The 20,615-nt window shown below is 46.3% G+C and overlaps 3 protein-coding genes across 8 annotated transcripts in view; all 3 read left to right on the forward strand.

The window, feature by feature from the left end:
* Positions 1-1,812: 1,812 nt before the first annotated feature.
* On the forward strand, positions 1,813-3,784 carry LOC309619357 (uncharacterized protein; the record flags this gene model as incomplete). Its single annotated transcript, XM_082374463.1, has 3 exons — positions 1,813-1,963; positions 2,009-2,858; positions 3,708-3,784. The coding sequence occupies 3 exons, from the start codon at positions 1,813-1,815 to the stop codon at positions 3,760-3,762; spliced, it is 1,056 nt and encodes a 351-aa protein (XP_082230589.1). The 3' UTR covers positions 3,763-3,784.
* On the forward strand, positions 3,686-11,033 carry AMZ2 (archaelysin family metallopeptidase 2). Of its 5 annotated transcripts, none has more exons than XM_082370498.1 (7): positions 3,686-3,781; positions 4,325-4,607; positions 4,922-5,095; positions 5,181-5,309; positions 7,893-8,056; positions 9,388-9,564; positions 10,768-11,033. In XM_082370498.1, the coding sequence occupies exons 2-7, from the start codon at positions 4,325-4,327 to the stop codon at positions 10,939-10,941; spliced, it is 1,101 nt and encodes a 366-aa protein (XP_082226624.1). In that variant the 5' UTR covers positions 3,686-3,781; the 3' UTR covers positions 10,942-11,033. The 5 variants fall into 5 exon arrangements, with proteins under 5 accessions (XP_082226624.1, XP_082226625.1, XP_082226626.1 ...); XM_082370499.1 differs by having other exon boundaries at positions 10,786-11,033; XM_082370500.1 differs by lacking the exon at positions 10,768-11,033 and adding an exon at positions 9,925-10,748.
* Positions 11,034-13,426: 2,393 nt separating this feature from the next.
* Positions 13,427-20,615, forward strand: part of ARSG (arylsulfatase G) — a 117,135-nt gene continuing 109,946 nt past the window's right edge. Inside the window, exon 1 of one of the 2 annotated variants that reach the window (XM_082370464.1) lies at positions 13,427-13,771. The gene's annotated coding sequence lies outside the window, so the exon portion shown is untranslated. The remainder of the gene's footprint in view (positions 13,772-20,615) is intronic. The other variant, XM_082370468.1, reaches the window with a different exon arrangement.

Consider the following 20,615-nt stretch of genomic DNA (forward strand, 5'->3'; position numbering starts at 1 on the left):
ATTGTCCTGTGGTTATTTATGAGAATTTACTTGGTTCTAGAAAATATATACTGAAGTATTTAGGTGTAAATGGACATCATGTCTGCAACTTACTCTCAAATGGTTCAGGGGGAAATATACTTATATTATATTATATTATATTATATTATATTATATTATATATAATAGAGAGAGAGAGACAGAGACAGACAGGAAACATAAAGAGAGACACAGAGGGAGAGACAGTGAAAGTAAATGAAGTAAAATGTTAATTGCGGAAACTGGCTGAAGATTACATAGGGATTCTTTATACTATTCTTGCCACTTTTCTGTAAGCTTGCAATTCTTTTTTTTTTAAGAATCAATTTTATTTATTTTTGGCTGTGTTGGGTCGTCGTTGCTGCACGCGGGCTTTCTCTAGTTGCGGTGAGCAGGGACTACTCTTCGTTGCAATGCATGGGCTTCTCATTGCGGCGGCTTCTCTTGTTGTAGAACACGGGCTCTAGGCCTGTGGGATTCAGTAGTTGTGGCACGTGGTCTCAGTAGTTGTGGCTCACGGGCTCTAGAGCGCAGGCTCAGTACTTGTGGCGCACAGGCTTAGTTGCTCTCCGGCATGCGGGATCTTCCCGGACCAGGGCTCGAACCCGTGTCCCCTGCATTGGCAGGCGGATTCTTAACCACTGCACCACCAGGGAAGTCCCAAGCTTGCAATTCTTTCAAAATACAGTTGACCCTTGAACAACATGAGGTATCAGGAGCGCTGACCCTTTGCAGTCGGAAAATCTGCATATAACTTTTCAGTCAACCCTCTGTATCCTCAGCTTCACATCCATGGATTCAACCAACCGAGGATCTTGTAGCACTGCCGTATGTACTTAGTGAAAAAAATCTGTGTATAGGGCTTCCCTGGTGGCGCAGTGGTTGAGAATCTGCCTGCCAATGCAGGGGACACGGGTTCGAGCCCTGGTCTGGGAGGATCCCACATGCCGCGGAGCAACTAGGCCCGTGAGCCACAATTTACTGAGCCTGCGCGTCTGGAGCCTGTGCTCCGCAACAAGAGAGGCCGCGATAATGCGAGGCCCGCGCACCGCGATGAAGAGTGGCCCCCACTTGCCGCAACTAGAGAAAGCCCTCGCACAGAAACGAAGACCCAACGCAGCCATAAATAAATAAATAAATAAACCCCCCAAAAAAGTAAAAAAAAGCAGAGGATACGATTTAAAAAAAAAAAAAAAATCTGTGTATAGGTGGATCTGTGCAGTTCAAACCCCTGTTGTTCAAGAGTCAACTGTAAACAGTTTTGTCACTTGATCGATAAGAAAAAAGTATTGGAATGGTTTTCATTTTACTTTGAGTAAAGTTGAACCCTTTTATGTTAAATGATCATTCAAAGTACCTGTTCTTTGCTCGTTTTCATGTCATGATGTCCATCTCCTTCCTACTGGTTTGTAAAAGTCATTTAAAAACCCTTCATCTGCCGTATACTTTGCATCTCTTTAACCCGTGCTGCAGCCTTCTAATCTTGTTACAAATTTTCTTTTCGGACAACTTGTATGATTCTAAATATGAGAGCCTCTTCCAGAGGTTGCTTTGCAGCAGTAGGACAGGGGCTTGGAATGAAAAATAGGATTTAGGAGTATCTTTGAGTTCACGCTGAGAGGGCAGGAGTCATGTCTGGGGCTGGCTCGGGGGGAGCTGGGCGTCCCTTTACATGAGGTCGTGAATAAGGGTTTGAGGAAACAGGATTACAAAGGGCCAAATGTTCCCCAGGTTCCTTCCTAGGAAGCCGTCAGGACAGAGGGGCTGGTGAGCGCGGTGCGAACCTGGGGAAGAATGACGGGAGCTGGACAGAAAGGAGCGAGTGGGAGGCGGGGGCTTCTTCGGAGGCCCCCGCCTCGAAGGGAGGGGGACGCTGATGGCGCGGCGCTGTCGCCTTGGCAGCACTCGGTGGCCTTGGCCAGCCAGACCGTCCACGCGTCCCGACGTTGAGATGAGCGCTGGCCGCACGAAGGGGTAGCACACGGATGAGATGAGGGATCCTCCGCTTCGATCCCGCGACCTCCCAGGGCTGAAGGGGGTCTTCGGGATCGCAGCTGTCCCCTCTCGTCCCGCACACAGAGGCCGCAGAGCTGCTTCAGTCCTACCGCCCGCGGGCGCCTCTCCTACTTCCCAGCCCGTCTCCAGCGCCTGGAGACACCAGCGGGCGCATCCCGGGAGAAGAGAAGCGCCGCCGAGCCGCGTGTCCCGGACGCCCCCTCCGCGCCGCCCGCCAGTGGGCGCATCCCCGCGCCGGGCCGTGAGTCCACCTGCGGCCGCCGCGGACTCGCTTCCGCGCCGGTGGACTGTGTCACGCCGAGGGCTCTGCTCACACCCACGGCCAGCCGAGCACGTGCACGAGCAGCTGACCCCGCGGCGCGGGCGCGGCCGGGGAGCGGCGCCCAGGAGAGCGGCGCCCCCGAAGGGCAGGGCGGAAAGGCCGAGCGCGGGGCTGATCTCAGCGCCTCGTGGCCCCCTCGTGACCGCGCTTCGCTCGAGAACCTGGGGCCACGGCGGCCACTAGGACTCGAGCCCCGCGCCCCCGAGACTGCCTCGCGCGGCCAGGCGGGGTGTAGAGCGCAGCGTGGGGCGCGCGGGCGGGGCGTGGAGCGCGACGGCCGGACGTGGAGCGCGACGGCGGGGCGCGGAGCGCGGCGGGGGCGGGGCATGGAGCGCGGGGCAGTGACAGGGCGTCAAGGGGCGGGGCATAACGGAGCGTGCGTGCTACGGTGGGGCGTGGCGTCGCGCGAAGAGGCGGGGCACGGCGTCGGGCGCCAAGCACGGCGCAGGGCGGGTGGTGTCGACGCCCGGCGGGATGACGGTGACGGGGTGAGGGTGACGGGGTGAGGCTGGCGGGGTGGGGTTGGCGGGGTGGGGTTGGCGGGGCCGGGCTGGAGCCTCCGGGCTGGGGCTTCCTGGCCGGGCGGCCGGCTGGTAGAGGATGGAGACGGTCGCGGTCGGTGGGGAGGGAGGAAGATGTGGGAGGAGCAGCCGTGGCGGAAGCGGGGAGGACGGCGGGGGCGGGTGTGTCTCGGGAGAGCCAGGCCAGGCTTCCTCGGGTGGAAAAGACGAAGCGAGAGTCCCCGGGGATCCCCCAGGCCGCCCCCTACCGGGCCGGGTCGCGCTGGCGCGGGGCCGAGCCCAAGGAGCGAGTTGCTATGGACACCCGGCGGGGGTGGCCGTCCGGTTCCGGTCCCGGCGCGCCGGCAGCTCTCGGGCCCCCATCCCCCGAAGTGACTCCCACCTGGGAGGCCGAAGGAGGCCTCCTGACCTTTGACACCGCTTTTTTACTGTTAGGGTGAAGGCGCCACGCGCTCCCTCCCAGGCCCGGACATGCCGGTCCTTGTGAGACAGAAACTTGAGAGGGGGCCGTCCTCTCCCTGAAGGTGGGTGGAACGACAGGACGTTGTCCTGGAGGAGAAGTCGCGTTTCGGCCCATTGTGGAGCAGTGAGGACGAGCCTCTGCTCGTAGGAGAGCTTTGACGAGAGAGAGCTTTGTTTTGGGGATTTCTTCCACACTCTGGAACTCCAGAGTTCAGATGTCCAGCCAGGACAGCCATTCGCTTAAACTTTCCCATCAATTGTCTATCATTAAAGTGGAGGAAATGTAGATAATTAGAAAATATGATAGTTCCAGACAGTGACGTCCAGTTTTTTCCTTTCCTCACTCACAAAGCCTCGCGGTGGAACAGCTGTCTGACCCGTTCAAAGGGAAGGATGAAATCTCTGCGCAGGCACGCGATGTGAATGGAAGAGGCCTGTCACGGTGGGTCTGGCTTTTAGTCACCTGGTGTCTTCCTCAGGGTGACGCGACCCGGAGACGATGAACTTCAGTGGCTGAGATATATTATCAGCCCGCAGTTAAGTTACAGAAACGGCAAGATTTACATTAGTTCTCTTTCCATTTGGTCGTGAGCATCTTTGAGTCACACTGGAAAGGATGAGTATTTTTCACGTGGCCCTAATGAGTCAGTTCATAATGTTATTACCCAAATGGCAGAAGGAAATGGGAAATCAGGTCGTGTCTTGTGGTTACCACTAGGTTTTATAATAGGAGCAGGTTCCCTAAGAGATGGAGGAATGAATTTCATGGTTGTCTTTTCACTCTTCCAGAGACCCTCCCCCAAGAAATTGATTAGAAATGGGCAAAAGCAAACAGTAATTTGGAGTGATCACTCCAAGGCATTGGCAATCAATCAGTCATTCCATGCTAGGGAGAAATAAAAGATGTCTGTGGAGGACGTACATTGATTAAAGTCACCAGTGTGGATATGCATTTTACATTTGACTTCTTGTGTCTTTCTGGTAGATGCAAACAGTACGGCACTCTGAACACACACTAAGGACAGCTCTCATCTCAAAGAACCCAGCGCTTGTGTCACAGTATGAGAAGTTAGATGCTGGGGAAAAGCGTCTGATGGACGAAGCCTTCCGGCCAGACAGTGATCTCTTTGGACCCATTACTTTGCATTCGCAGTCAGACTGGATAACCTCCCATCCTGAGGCTCCCCAAGACTTTGAAGAGTTTTTCAACGATCCTTACAGAAAGACGCCTTCTCCACAGAAGCACAGTATTTATATACAGTGCATTGGTATATATTGGCTTTGGTTTGGTTTTGCAATGGTGCTGTTGCCAGGGATAGTTTGGCTTGTCGATCTCATTCAAGCGGGCAGTTTTTATAATCATTTTTGACGTTCATTCCCAAGGTGGAAGTTTTGTAGCCAAACTGCCTTAAAAGGATGTTTTGTTTCTTTCTAATTCGTATTCACCTCAGTGAACGATAGAAAGGTGTATTGAAAATTTACAGTTGGTTTGTGTCTAATTCCAAATTTCTAATTCTAGACTGAGGTAAAGGCTATTTTAATCATCTCATAGTCTGTCTTTAAATTTTCTTCCACATTATAGGATTGCTAGGAAACACCAGAAGTATCAGTGAAGAATATGTGAAATGGCTCAAGGGTTACTGTGAAGCATTTTTCTATGGCTTGACGGTAAAACTCCTAGAACCGGTTCCTGTCTCTGCAACGAGGTGTTCCTTTAGAATCAATGATAACACGCAGAACCTACAGATTCATGCAGGTGAATTAAACAGCTTTACGACGTGAATTGAGCTATACGTATATGTGTGTATTTATATATCACATGCGCGTTTCTTTTTATATAGGGCAGATCCTGAAGTTCTTAAAAAAGAAGAAACCTGAAGATGCTTTTTGTGTTGTGGGAATAACAATGATTGATCTTTACCCAAGAGACTCCTGGAATTTTGTCTTTGGACAGGCCTCTTTGACAGATGGTATTCCTTTTTGACATTGTTGGTAGACACTTCCTCAACTTGAGACTATTTGAAGATTTTGAAAGAGGGAAAAAATTCCAACCAATTACAATTTTGATACTTAAGACTGTATAGTATTTCTGGTGCGGCATCCTGCCGTAAAGGGAAGGATGCTGTTGATAGACCCCTTTGATCTGGGTTTCTCCACAGGTTGGCCGTTCAGTGCCTGTGTGACCTTGAAGCTAATAATACCTATTTCCCAGTGTCAGTTTGAGATAATTTACATAGGAGTGCTGACCCGTAAGAAGTGTGTACATATGCCTGGCACATATATAGGCGTTCGCACAACAGGTGGTAAATGTAGGTAATTCAGTGGCAAGGTGAACTAAATAAGTTAAGGATATTTGAATTGTCATTAATATAAACGAAAATCTTGCTAATTGTTTTTCAGCTCTTTTAGTAATCTTGCACAGATGAGGTAGCTGTAGACTGATTTACAAGTGTGCTTCATATCCAGTGTCTCAGGACATTTTGTTATTTTATTTATGGTCAATTTCAGTCTTTGACTTGAAATAAAATAAACTTTGACTCATTGTGAACCCGCTTGATAACACTGGGGGTGGGAAAGGATCCAGAAGCAAATCATATTTTTGCCTATTTTGTGTTTTTTTTTTGCCTTCTCCCCACCCCTCTGTTTTTGCTCTTATTTTTCTACCCTTATCCCCCAGGATCTAAAACAGGTTTGAAGGGGAAAAGTCCAGTAAACTAAGGGGCATGATTGTCCATTAGCGTTCTAGGGATGGGGAGCAAGTACCAGGGCCTGTATGAGTACAGAGGTTATAGACTGGCTGTTACATCAGCCCCAGGGTTTGCTGGGGTGGGAGCTCTCGCTCACAAATGTTTCTTCCTGTTAGAGACACTCCTCTCCTCCCCGTTCATCAGAGGTGGGGACCCCGGGTGCCGCGGAGCCTCCTTCCCTCCCAGCCCTTCATCCTCCCCCAGCCCTTCATCCTCACTCTCCATTTACATTCTTACAGCGCCAGACCCCCTGCCCCCATGACCTTACTAACACACGCTCTCGCAGACTTGGGTCACTGCTGTCCCCCTGAGTTTTTGTACGAGTTTTCTATCAGAAATTTATATGAGCTCAATCTTTATTTCCCCTTTTATTATTAACCTGATAGAGATGGAACCATTAAAAAAATTTTTAAACAATGTGTTTATCTAGATATTGTTAACTAATATATCTTACGCGTTTGAGGAGGTCAGGAAGCACTCCCCCCAAATGTTTCTATTTCTTTTTTTTTTCTCAGTAAGTTTCTTAAATATTGTGTGACGTAAGAGAAGATGTAGTAGGAGAGCAGGGTTGATCTGCCGTGCAGTGAGGCAGTATCCTACTACAAGTGACTTCATTCTCTCCAAGTTTATAAAGATTGGTATTTTAAAATTGAGAAATATTTAATTACCAAAGGAAATAATCTGTTGGTAGGATTATTAGAAGAAAAAAATGTTCTTGCTGAAGGTATTATAGTGAAATACACCCACACTTGTTTGGTCAGAGGAGGTCACTTGTGAGTAGGTTTAGTTTTTTCTTAACTTCCAGAATGCTCTCTTCCCCTAAATCTCAAATACCAAGGTGGGGTGAGGTGCATTCTTTTTGAATCAAATTAGGTTGGACAAACTTACTATGAGTTCACTTCCTTAACACAAATGTTCCTTACTACTTTCGAAGAGCAGCTGAAAGAGGCATACATGAAAGCGACAATGTAAACAAGTGGAATTATAAAGCAGTCAGTGCCCTTTAGAATGAGTGGTGCGTCAGTCTGTTCTCTGGGCAGAGATGGTTGAAACTAGCCTAGGTGTCACAGGAAGTCAGTTACAGGGGTGTTTGTTCTGGTCACCGGCACAGCTGCAGAGAGAGTTGTGCTGTGTTTACAGGGGGGGGAGGACAGGAGAGGTTCTTCTGTCTGAAGGCAGGGTCCAGACATGGTCACCAAGGCAGTGGGGCAGTGGCCGGATGTCTTCCTGTATAGCAGGGCACAAGGGAAGGACGGGACCCTCAGTGACATGCACGGCACCGAGATCTGTTTACCGTGATCTTCCAGAGTGAGGTCATGAGCCTGCAGTTCAGTCACTCTGTCGCTCCTTTTGGAGTACTTGATTTGGCTATTTAAGAAAATGACTTCTTTTTTTTTTTTTTTTGTGCCACTTGGCTTGCGGGATCTTAGTTCCCCAACTAGGAATTGAACCCGGGCCCACGGCAGTGAAAGCGCAGAGTCCTAACCACTGGACCGCCAGGGAATTCCCCCAAAAATGACTTCTTTTGTGGGGAAAAAAACTCTCTGGAACTTACAATTTCTCAAGAACTTGACGTCAAGATCACTGAGTTTTACAGAGCAGAGCAGATTGGATAGCGGAAGATTCTGATCGGGAAATCTGGGGCAGAAGTTTCCTTTGGGCAAACCTTAGCCGAGCTTAGTGGGGCTGCGGGCACTCACTGGGACCGATGGGCACTCCCCAGCCAGGTGCCCGAGCGGGCTCTTTTTTAGTCTTTTCTTCAGGAATCTTCCTCTTATTCTGTCATTGTTTGTCCTCTTTTCCTAGGTGTGGGGATATTCAGCTTTGCCAGGTACGGCAGTGATTTTTACAGCTCACACTACGAAGGCAAACTGAAGAAGCTGCAGAAGAAATCTTCAAGTGACTACTCAGTTTTTGATAATTATTACGTTCCTGAAGTGACTAGTGTTTTTCTGCTTCGGTCCTGTAAGGTGAGCCGTTCAAACCGTCCCCCAGGAGTGTTTTTTTTTTTTTTTCTCAGGAGTGTTGTTTTAAGAGATCTCGATCCCCTGAACTTAGGTATCCGCGGTCCTTAAGGTGGTTTCATAAATGAGTTTGTGTCATTTGTATACTTCTGGTGGATATTGCTTGACTGAAGTTACCAATAAAACCAGAATGTAAATGGTACCTTCATACTGAAATGTACAGTATCTGTGACAGTTTTTTGTCCTGTTAGTTACACGCGGCCTTGGCTGTACCCGTCTCCTGACCATTAGCTTAAGTCCAGAATTCTGGGCGGGTAGGGACGCCGTGCTCGTCAAGTCGGGCTAACTCCCGGGGGCCTGCGGGACCCCTGCGCTCTGGCCCCTGGCGGGGAACGGCCTTCCCCTTGGGCTCCGGGCCGCCTACTGCAGCTGCTGGTTCCTCGTGGCTCCCCCTGCCCTGCTCTGTGGAAAGCCTGTCTCCTCGTTTCCCCGCTTCTTCATAGCCAGACGGGCTTTTCCGCTTTCACCACTGCTGTGTGTCGGGGTAGAGAACGACACCTGATGGAATGACGGTTTCAGAGTACAGCCGACCCTTAAGCGACATGGCTTTGAACTGCATGGGTCCGCTGCCGTGTGGTGTTTCTCACTGACGCCATAGGTACTGCCCTACCTCAAGGGCCCGCGGAACTGCGGATGCAGAGGGCTGACTGTAAAGCCAGAGCAGGTTCTCGATTGCAGGGGGGTCGGTGCCCCACCTCCGCTTGTTCAAGGGTCAGCTGTACGTTCCCTGCATTAATGTGCTTGTTAACATGCAGTTCAAGCTCCTCCCCTCCTACCTACCAACTCGGCATCTCTGGGGGAAGGGCCTCAGAATCTAAATGTTAGCAAGCACCCCTCTGGTCCAGACCAGTGGTCTCAACCAGGGGTGATTTTGCCACCCAGGGAATATTTGGCCGTGTCTGGAGACATTTCTGGTGGTCACAGCGGGGGAGGGCATGCTACTGGCGTCTAGTGGGTAGAGGCCAGGGCTGCTGCTCAACACCCTACCGTGCTCAAGACACCCCGCCCCGCCCCCACCAAGGAATGATCCTGTCCAACGTGTGAGTGGTGTCGAGGTGGAGAAGCCCTGGTGGGGAAGTAATGAAGCCCAGAGAGGAAGGCAGTAAGACATTCAGGGAAATGAGGGTCTAAGTCTTTGGGCAGACTGAGGTTTTGGTGGTGATGGTAAGGGAGCTCATTCCTGTGAATTGGTTTCTTGGAAGAGCATGCAAAAGAAGGGGATGTACCTTGTTGCCGATGACCGTGGCGCTGTAAGCCTCCATGTGAATGTCTTGCAGACTTTAACCCATGAGATTGGACATATCTTTGGACTTCGGCACTGCCAGTGGCTCGCATGTCTGATGCAAGGCTCCAACCACTTGGAAGAAGCTGACCAGCGTCCCCTCGACCTTTGCCCTATCTGTTTACGCAAGTTGCAGAGTGCTATCGGCTTCCACCTTAAAGACAGATACAAAGTAAGTGGGGGAAGCCATAAAGGGGGAAGTGGTTATTTAAGTAGCAAACTACCATTTTCTATTAGGCCCTTCTCTGGAGGTGATTTATCAGAGGAAATTAGTGCAAAGGTAGGCAGGAAGCTGTGGTTTAAAAAAAAATGCAAAGAAATATCTTTCTTAAAAACTTTGACTTGCCTTACACTTAAAATTCAATGAGAAATGGTGGAAGAGGTTTCTGTGTCTCCCGTTCGTTTAGGGCCAGAGAGCTTGACTTCGCAGAGCAGAATAAATATTGATAAGCGAGGCAAAGTTCATGTTTAAAAATTCTATGAAGGGACTTCCCTGGTAGTGCAGTGGTTAAGAATCCGCCTGCCAATGCAGGGGACACGGGTTCCAGCCCTGGCCCGGGAAGATCCCACATGCCGCGGAGCAACTAAGCCCGTGAGCCACAACTACTGAGCCTGCGCTCTAGAGCCTGCGCGCCTGCAGCCCGTGCTCCACAACAAGAGAAGCCACCGCAATGAGAAGCCCGTGCACCACAATGAAGAGTAGCCCCTGCTCACCGCAACTAGAGAAAGCCTGCACACAGCAATGAAGACCCAACACAGCCATAAATAAATAAATAAATAAATTTAAAAAATAATAATAATAAATTTACATTTAAAAAACCCCACAAACTATGAATATGTGGAAGTGATTTATCTTTCCACATATGGGACAAGGGTATGATATTCATTAGGAGGAAGGCGTGATTTTAAGAAGGAGGGAAAGTAATCTCGATGTGCAAGTGAATGTCCACAAACATAGCGACTGCAGTCCATGTCTACATGTGTGTCTTCACATATGTATATGTGCCATGCCTATGTGTACACTTAACAGGTGTATACATATCCCCGTCAAATTACAACCACGGTATAATGCCTTGTGGAACACTTAGCAAGTTGAGAAAAGAAAATAATTATCGTCCCACCTTCAAAAAACTGTGAGGACTAAGTGTAATTCTTTCTAATCTTCTCTCCTGTGCATCCTCATGACTGTCCTGTGTGCTCACAGCTGGCGTGTTTCTGGTGCGTGCCGTTTGACAAGCATGGTCTCACCTTCATGACCATCTTTATCAAATGGAACATCTCCGTGGGGTAGCATAAGTCACCGATGTAGATAACTTGATTCGGAAGCTAATGTTTTTCTCTTGCCGAAGTCTGTTTTGCTGGGATTTGTTAAAAGGTGAACGTGTTTTTCAAGGCGCTGGTGAGGTGGGTTGATGCCGAGTCCACTGACACACCTACAGTTTCTCCGGAACGTAGCCGTGAGGATCCTCTGAGTTTGCCCAAACCTGTGGAAGCCTTTAAGGAATGGAGAGAGTGGATAGCAAAATGCCTTGCTGTTCTTCAGAAATAAGAACCTTCAAATAGGAGTAATTAAACACTTGCACTTTATGCTTTCATTTGGGTGGAGTACTGTACTGCATTGGAATAAACTGTTACACTGATTCTGCGCTGTGTCAAAGTAACAGAGTGGAATTTTTTTTTAAAGCACTGGAACTTCGAACTGAGGCTCATTTACAATGATAAAAACTCGAAACTCTTTCTCTTCTGTCTTAGTAGCCTGGTCTGTGGCAGCAAGCACAACATTTCCATTCTTCAGATACATTTATGTCTCCTGAGAGAGCTAGGGCCAGCAGTAACTAGTAAGTAACAAATCCTGTAAAAATAGCTCTCCCCATCCTGAGAAAGGATTTCCAAGGAACATAATTTCCAGAGGAGGATTTCTGGTGGTTTTTAGAAAGAGGTGCTCCGGGTCTGCTGACTGGGCCAGGTCACTTTCTCCATTCACACCCCTCTGCTGTTCTGCAGACTTTTCCGCCCTTGGGCGCTGCCTTACCTCTTCTTTTCCTTTGCTGACTGTTAGCTCATCCCTGAAAGAAGCAGCAGCTCGCTTCAGTTCTAGCAGCTTAAACTATGACCTCCTCTCAAGAACATTTTCCAGTGAAAATGCCCGTGGTACTTGCATTACGCCAGCCTTGGATGCTTGTGGGGACATTGCAGTTCTCAGCTTTAACAGAGAGAGCCCTTTGTGAGGGGTCTTGCAGATAATTTGTTGTAGTTGTTAACGAGTCCAAGGTTGTACCGCTGGCCGGCACAGCAGGCCAGTAAGTCGAGAGGAGAGTTTTGGGGGCAAGGAATCGTGACCTTATTCAGAAAGCCAGCAGACCGAGAAGATGGTGGACTAGTGTCCCAAAGGAGTTAGAATTCAGGCTGCTTTTATACCAAAAGGGGCGGGGGCGTGGTTGGTTGTTGCAAACTTCTTGGTGTCAGAATCCTTTGTTCTTGCAGCTGTCCCCGTAGGTCAGGTCACCATGTTCCTGTAAACCTCCAACAAGATAAATGTTATTCTGTTCTGCAGCTTTTCCTCTGTATATGAATGAAAAAGTGTTACACCCTTAAAGGTCAGAGCCTTGAGAATGGGCTCTTCTGTATATTTCAGGCTCTAGGCAACATTCTTAAATTGGAGCAAAAGCTGTAGAGCAGGAAGGTTAAAGTGAAAGATACAGATCCAGTATGGAGTCAGGTTTGTTCTTCCCTCTTACATACTGGTCCTTACGGTTGTGAGTGTTGCACTTTTTCTGTCGCATTGTTTCTTTGAGGGAGAGTGTCGGGTGGGGTTCCCCGTGGGTGTGCCAGCAATGCCCACCACAGCCTGTCTGGCTGGGAACATGGGCTGGATTCCCACCGTAGGGAACAGGGCGAAGACCTCAGACCTGAGAGCCTGCCTCAGCTGCATCCGCGTCTCCCGGAAATCTAGAAATTAGAGCAAAGCACATGACTGCCTGCTGAGCAGAGCTCCCACTTCTCCTTTAATCTTGAGGGTGAAACTAAAGGTAATTTTTTAACGTCGATGCCTAAATCCTTCCACTGTTATTATTTATTGCAGTATGATTTAAAGCACATTTTCGAACCGAATCAACGGTTTCTCTTCCATTCACTCTCCTACTCAATTAAACCTCCCTGAGTCATTTAGAAAATGGTGGTTTGCTGTTAAAACTAACTGGAGGGCAGACACTTGGTCATTCTGATACTGCAGAGCGAACCCAGTGCAGCGTGGACTTTGATGGATTGTATTGCGGGTTGTGTGTCTTCCTGGAGTTGTGTGCTTTAGCTCTTCTCCACTCCCGTTCAGTTTCCTTTCCTTTTCCTGCAGGGTAAGCACAGCTTTAGTCCTGTGGTCGGCGTTAGTTACAAGCCTAAAAGAACTCAGATTTGGCTGTGTGTGTCATTTGGGGGTTACAGTTATTTGGTCAAGATAGAAGCCTGTTTGCACCGCCTCTGCACTGTGAGACCAGGAAAAAGGTCTATTGAAACAAATCATTCACTCTTGTCACAAGTTGGACCAGCAGAAGTTTTAGGTCATGGGCACTTATTTAGAAATCATCACTGAAGTGTGTATAACCAATTACTGCATTGCATTTACTTTTGGAACATTTCTTAGGGTTAAATTACAAAAGATAATTTGTTTCCTGCAACTAAATTTGTACACTGTAGGTAAATCTTTGTAGTTTTTAAGAATGATTTTCACTTAGTGACAAACAGAAACCTACGCAGCTTTTGCTCTGCAAATGCTGGAGGAACAAGGTATTTGGGAGTAAAGAGAGTAATTTTCCACGGGTGAACACCATTCTAGAAGACTGGAGAGTTCACGGTGGCGCCCAGGGACTCAGCAGTGTCTCTAGGGTCAAGGGAAGGGTTACTTTTTCAGTTCAGGCTGCAGAGACTAAAGCGGGAGGCCAAGCGCGGACCCCGCCCCGCAGCAGAGATGCCCGCGCCGCGAACGAGCGCGCTCCCATCCCGGTCCCCCGACCCCCCTCCTCCCTCTCTCCCTCCTCCTCCCTCTCCCCCGCAGGAAGCGCCCGGCAGCTTCCGCCCGGGGCTCCTCCGTCCGGACCGACCGGACCGAGGGGCGCAGCGGGCCTCCCTGCTGCGGGACCGGACAACCGAGCGCAGCGCAGCCACGTGGGCCGCAGGCGGGGCTGGAGGCCGGCGGGCGAGGGGCGCGGGCGCAGAGCCGTGAGTGCATCCGCGCGGACCCAGCGGTGCCGAGGCCTGTGGAGCCTTAACCTCATTCCCTGCCTCGGTTCCGATGGGTGATCAGAGCGGCTCCGGCCGGTGTAACACAAGCCACTGTGGCAGGGCATGTTTCTAGGAGCCCCGTGAGAGCGTGCAGAGAGAAGCAGGTGAAATTAATGTAATCATGTAGTCTGCGTACTCCAGTACGTCCAGAATATTACCAACGGGTGATGGGTATAAGACTTACATATTTTGCATTCCTTGCATGTGTGTGTGTGTGTGTGTGTGTCTGGGAATAACTAAGACCTAGTCTTCTGGCAGGTTTGATGTTTATAATACGGTATTGTTGTCTGTGTCATCCCTGTACTGTGCACTAATCTCCAGGATTTATTTATCAACTAGTTGCGAATTTGGATCCTAACACCGCTTCGCTCTTGTTCGCCCTCCCCTAGCCCCTGATAACCACCATTCTCTTCCCTATTTGTATCAGTTCTGCTCTTGTAAAGCCCACGTGTATGTGATGTCATACAGCATTAGTCTTTCTCTGACTTATCTGAGAACTTCACGTTATTTTCACCTACTAAGTCTTCAAATTCCGCATGTATTTTACTGGGGCAGCGCCTCTCAGTTCCCATTGGCCGCATTTCAAGTGGTCAACAGGTCCCACGGGTCCTGGCTGCTGTATTGGACAGGGCGGAGCTCAATTAGGACCGATTTCTAGTCTGCATGGAAAGATGTCCCTATGAAGCTGAAGTAACAAGGGAGTGAGGCTTTTGAAAGGAAAAGGTCACGGGGTCTTTGGACAGTGTGTACATTCAGGCTGAAAGGTGGGGAACACTGTAAGGGCCTCTGGATTCCCTGTAGATTTGCTCTGGGGTCTTGGAGTTATTCCCTGTGGCGGATGGTTCTTTACTCTCTCCTCCCATTGCCAAGGGCCTGGTGCGTCCTTTCCACTTTTGGAAAGCAAAGTTGGGAAGTGTTTATGTGCAAACAAGCCCGCAGTAGCGAAGTAAACTCTTGTGTAGTTAGTTACGCCAATGGCAGAAATGGGACCAGATCTCCCCAATTTCAGGTTCTGCTCTGTTGTCACCGTGCTGTATGACCTCATAAGAAGTAAAATACCACAAGCCAGACACCTAACCAATTTTTTTTCACATTGTTTATAGAAGAGCTTATAAGATTAAACTTTCTTTCAACCTCTTTTCTATTCAAGTTGGGCCATCTGGGGTTGCTCAAAGTCAGAGAAATCACAGTGCTTTGCTTTAGCACCAAAAAAAAAAAAAGAGAGAGACTCAATATATAGAAAAGCACTTGCTACCAGTTGAGCCACTGGAAAAAAAAAAAAAAGCATCGTGAGGGAATTCCCTGGCGGTCCAGTGGTTAGGACTCCGTGCTTTTGCCGCCAAGGGCCCGGGCCAGGGAACTAAGATCGCACAAGCTGTGTGCGGTCTGGTGCGGGTGAGGGGGGGGGGAAGGCATCATGAAAAAAAAGTCTACTGGAAAATAGGTTAAGTTAAAACAAATTCCACACCAGCAGTATGTTCAAACTCACAGCATTCCGTTCGCATTCAGTCTCCCTGTATCTGCAGGAGGATTGGTTCCAGGACCTGCCCCTGCCCCCAGTACCAAAATCTGTGGATGCTCAAGTCCCTGATATAAGATGGTGTAGTATTTGTATATTACCTATGCACATCCTCCAGTATACCTTAAATCATCCATAGATCACTTATAATACCGGATACAATATAAATAGTTGTAAGTACAATGTAAATGCTATTTAAATAGTTGCCAGGAGTGTGGGAAATTCAAGTTTTGCTTTTTGGAACTTTCTGGAAGTTTTTTTTTTCCAAATGTTTTCAGTCCTCGGTTGGCTCCTCAGATGTGGAACCAGCAGATACGGAAGACTGACGTACCTACCCTAGTGGTGATTTCTTCCCACTGTTTGTTTAGTCTCTGATGGATTTATGTTTTCTTCCTCAGAGCTGACCTGCCCATATAGGACCTTACTGCCCTTTGAGACCCATCTCAGATGTTGGACCAGCAGGGTTTTTTTTAACAAATTTATTTATTTAGTTTATTTTTGGCTGCGTTGGGTCTTCGTTGCTGTGTGGGGCTTTCTCCACTTGCGGCGAGCGGGGGCCACTCTTCATTGTGGTGCACCGGCTTCTCATCGTAGTGGCTTCTCTTGTTATGGAGCACGGGCTCTAGGTGCGCGGGCTTCAGTAGCTGTGGCATGTGGGCTCAGTAGTTGTGGCTCATGGGCTCTAGAGCGCAGGCTCAGCAGTTGTGCTGCACGGGCTTAGTTGCTCTGCGGCATGTGGGATCTTCCTGGACCAGGGCTCGAACCCATGTCCCCTGCATTGGCAGGCGGATTCTTAACCACTGCGCCACCAGGGAAGTCCCTGGACCAGCAGGGCTTTTTTTTTTTTTTATTTAAACATCTTTATTGGAGTATAATTGCTTTACAATGGTGTATTAGTGTCTGCTATATAACAAAGTGAATCAGCTCTGCATATACATATATCCCCATATCTCCTCCCTCTTGCGTCTCCCTCCCACCCTCCCTATCCCACCCCTCTAGGTGGCCACGAAGCACTGAGCTGATCTCCCTGTGCTATGCGGCTGCTTCCCACTAGCTATCCGTTTTACATTTGGTAGTGTATATATGTCCATGCCACTCTCTCACTTCGTCCCAGCTTACCCTTCCCCCTCCCCATGTCCTCAAGTCCGTTGTGTACATCTGCATCATTATTCTTGTCCTGCCCCTAGGTTCTTCATAATTAGATTCCATATATATGTGTTAGCATATGGTATTTGTTTTTCTTTTTCTGACTTTACTCTGTATGACAGACTCTAGGTCCATCCACCTCACTACAAATAATTCAATTTCGTTTCTTTTTATGGCTGAGTAATATTCCATTGCCACATCTTCTTTATCCATTCATCTGTTGATGGACATTTAGGTTGCTTCCATGACCTGGCTATTGTAAATAGTGCTGCAGTGAACATTGGGGTGCTTGTGTCTTTTTGAATTACGGTTTTCTCGGGGTATACGCCCAGTAGTGGGATTGCTGGCTCATATGGTAATTCTATTTTTAGTTCTTTAAGGAACCTCCATACTGTTCTCCATAGTGGCTGTATCAATTTACATTCCCACCAACAGTGCAAGAGGGTTCCCTTTTCTCCACACCCTCTCCAGCATTTGTTGTTTGTAGATTTTCTGATGATGCCCATTCTGACTGGTGTGAGGTGATACCTCATTGTAGTTTTGATTTGCATTTCTCTAATAATTAGTGATGTTGGGCAGCTTTTCATGTGCTTCTTGGCCATCTTTATGTCTTCTTTGGAGAAATGTCTATTTAGGTCTTCTGCCCATTTTTGGATTGGGTTGTTTGTTTTTTTAATATTGAGCTGCATGAGCTGTTTATATATTTTGGAGATTAATCCTTTGTCCAATGATTCATTTGCAAATATTTTCTCCCATTCTGAGGGTTGTCTTTTCGTCTTGTTTATGGTTTCCTTTGCTGTGCAAAAGCTTTGAAGTTTCATTAGGTCCCATTTGTTTATTTTTGTTTTTATTTCCATTACTCTAGGAGGTGGATCAAAAAAGATCTTGCTGTGATTTATGTCAAAGAGTGTTCTTCCTATGTCTTCCTCTAAGAGTTATATAGTGTCCAGTCTTACATTTAGGTCTCTAATCCCTTTTGAGTTTATTTTTGTGTGTGGTGTTAGGGAGTGTTCTAATTTCATTCTTTTACATGTAGCTGTCCAGTTTTCCCAGCACCACTTATTGAAGAGACTGTCTTTTCTCCATTGTATATCCTTGCCTCTTTTGTCATAGATTAGTTGAGCATAGGTGCATGGGTTTATCTCTGGGCTTTCTATCCTGTTCCATTGATCTGTATCTCTGTTTTTGTGCCAGTACCATATTGTCTTGATTACTGTAGCTTTGCAGTATAGTCTGAAGTCAGGGAGTCTGATTCCTCCAGCTCCATTTTTTTCCCTGAAGACTGCTTTGGCTATTCGGGGTCTTTTGTGTCTCCATACAAATTTAAGATATTTTGTTCTAGTCCTGTAAAAAATGCCATTGGTAATTTGATAGGGACTGCATTGAATCTGTAGATTGCTTTGGGGGTAGTATAGTCATTTTCACAGTATTGATTCTTCCAATCCAAGAACACGGTATATCTCTCCATCTGTTTGTATCATCTTTAATTTCTTTCATCAGTGTCTTATAGTTTTCTGCATACAGGTGTTTTGTCTCCCTAGGTAGGTTTATTCCTAGGTATTTTATTCTTTTTGTTGCAATGGTAAATGGGAGTGTTTCCTTAATTTTTCTTTCAGATTTTTCATCATTAGTGTATAGGAATGCAAGAGATTTCTGTGCATTAATTTTGTATCCTGCAACTTTACCAAATTCATTGATTAGCTCTAGTACTTTTCTGGTAGCATCTTTAGGATTCTCTATGTATAGTATCGTGTCATCCGCAAACACTGACAGTTTTACTTCTTCTTTTGCAATTTGTATTCCTTTTATTTCTTTTTCTTCTCTGATTGCCATGGGTAGGACTTCCAGAACTATGTTGAATAAAAGTGGTGAGAGTGGACATCCTTGTCTTGTTTCTGATCTTAGAGGAAATGCTTTCAGTTTTTCACCATTGAGAATGATGTTTGCTCTGGGTTTGTCATATATGGCCTTTATTATGTTGAAGTAGGTTCCCTCTATGCCCACTTTCTGGAGAGTTTTTATCATAAATGGGTGTTGAATTTTGTCAGAAGCTTTTTCTGCATCTATTGAGATGATCATATGGTTTTTATTCTTCAATTTCTTAATATGGTGTATTACATTGATTGATTTGCATATATTGAAGAATCCTTGCATCTCTGGGATAAATCCCACTTGATCATGGTGTATGATCCTTTTAATGTGTTGTTGGATTCTGTTTGCTAGTATTTTGTTGAGGATTTTTGCATCTATGTTCATCAGTGATATTGGTCTGTAATTTTCTTTTTTTGTAGTATCTGTCTGGTTTTGGAATCAGGGTGATGGTGGCCTCGTGGAATGAGTCTGTGAGTTTTCCTTCCTCTGCAATTTTTTGGAAGAGTTTGAGAAGGATGGCTGTTAGCTTTTCTCTAAATGTTTGATAGAATTCACCTGTGAAGCCATCTGGTCCTGGACTTTTGTCTGTTGGAAGATTTTTAATCACAGTTTCAACTTCATTCCTTGTGATTGGTCTGTTCATATTTTCTATTTCTTCCTGGTTCAGTCTTGGAAGGTTATACCTTTCTAAGAATTTGTCCATTTCTTCCAGGTTGTCCATTTTATTGGCATAGAGTTGCTTGTAGTATTCGCTTAGGATGCTTTGTATTTCTGTGGTGTCTGTTGTAACTTCTCCTTTTTCATTTCTAATTGTATTGATTTGAGTCCTCTCCCTCTTTTTCTTGATGAGTCTAGCTAATGGTTTATCAATTTTGTTTATCTTCTCAAAGAACCAGCTTTTAGCTTTATTGATCTTTGCTATTGTTTTCTTTGTTTCTATTTCATTTATTTCTGCTCTGATCTTTATGATTTCTTTCCTTCTGCTAACTTTGGGTTTTGTTTGTTCTTCTCTAGTTCCTTTAGGTGTAAGGTTAGATTGTTTATTTGAGATTTTTCTTGTTTCTTGAGGTAGGCTTGTATAGCTATAAACTTCCCTCTTAGAACTGCTTTTGCTGCATCCCATAGGTTTTGGATCATCGTGTTTTCATTGTCATTTGTCTCTAGGTATTTTTTGATTTCCTATTTGCTTTCTTCAGTGATCTCTTGGTTATTTAATAACGTATTGTTTAGCCTCCATGTGTTTGTGTTTTTTATGGTTTTTTTCCCTGTAATTGATTTCTAATCTCATAGCGTTGTGGTCAGAAAAGATGCTTGATATGATTTCAATTTTCTTAAATTTATTGAGGCTTGATTTGTGACCCAAGATGTGATCTATCCTGGAGAATGTTCCGTGCACACTTGAGAAGCAAGTGTAATCTGCTGTTTTTGGATGGAATGTCCTATAAATATCAATTAAATCTATCTGGTCTATTGTGCCATTTAAAGCTTGTGTTTCCTTATTAATTTTCTGTTTGGATTATCTGTCCATTGGTGTAAGTGAGGTGTTAAAGTCCCCCACTATTACTGTGTTACTGTCGATTTCCTCTTTTAGAGCTGTTAGCAGTTGCCTTATGTATTGAGGTGCTCCTATGTTGGGTGCATATATATTTATAATTGTTATATTTCTTCTTGGATTGATCCCTTGATCATAACGTAGTGTCCTTCCTTGTCTCTTGTAACATTCTTTATTTTAAAATCTATTTTATCTGATATGAGTATTGCTACTCCAGCTTTCTTTTGATTTCCACTTGCATGGAATATCTTTTTCCATCCCCTCACTTTCAGTCTGTATGTGTCCCTAGGTCTGAAGTGGGTCTCTTGTAGACAGCATATATATGGGTCTTGTTTTTGTATCCATTCAGCAAGCCTGTGTCTTTTGGTTGGAGCATTTAACCCATTCACGTTTAAGGTAATTATTGATATGTATGTTCCTATTACCATTTTCTTAATTGTTTTGGGTTTGTGTTTGTAGGTCCTTTTCTTCTCTTGTGTTTCCCACTTAGAGAAGTTCCTTTAGCATTTGTTGTAGAGCTGGTTTGGTGGTGCTGAATTCTCTTAGCTTTTGCTTGTCTGTAAAGCTTTTGATTTCTCCATCGAATCTGAATGAGATTCTTGCTGGGTAGAGTAATCTTGGTTGTAGGTTCTTCCCTTTCATCACTTTAAGTATATCATGCCACTCCCTTCTGGCTTGAGATTGTCCTCAATTCTTTTCATTCTTTTTTCTTTACTCTGCTCTGCGGTAGCTATTTCCACTATTTTATCTTCCAAGTCACTTATCTGTTCTTCTGCCTCAGTTATTCTGCTATTGATTCCTTGTAGAGAATTTTTAATTTCACTTATTGTGTTGTTCATCATTGTTTGTTTGCTCCTTA

This window comes from Balaenoptera borealis, assembly GCF_965194805.1.
Source record: "Balaenoptera borealis genome assembly, chromosome: 20".
Lineage (NCBI taxonomy): Eukaryota > Metazoa > Chordata > Mammalia > Artiodactyla > Balaenopteridae > Balaenoptera > Balaenoptera borealis.

What these genes read in the sequence shown, in the direction of transcription:
- AMZ2 (XM_082370498.1), top strand. Translation starts at nt 4,325, where the DNA reads ATGCAAACAGTACGGCACTCTGAACACACACTAAGGACAGCTCTCATC. An exon ending in GAACCTACAGATTCATGCAG is followed by an intron (nt 5,096 to 5,180) that starts GTGAATTAAACA and finishes CTTTTTATATAG; the next exon opens with GGCAGATCCTGAAGTTCTTA. An exon ending in ACAGGCCTCTTTGACAGATG is followed by an intron (nt 5,310 to 7,892) that starts GTATTCCTTTTT and finishes CTCTTTTCCTAG; the next exon opens with GTGTGGGGATATTCAGCTTT.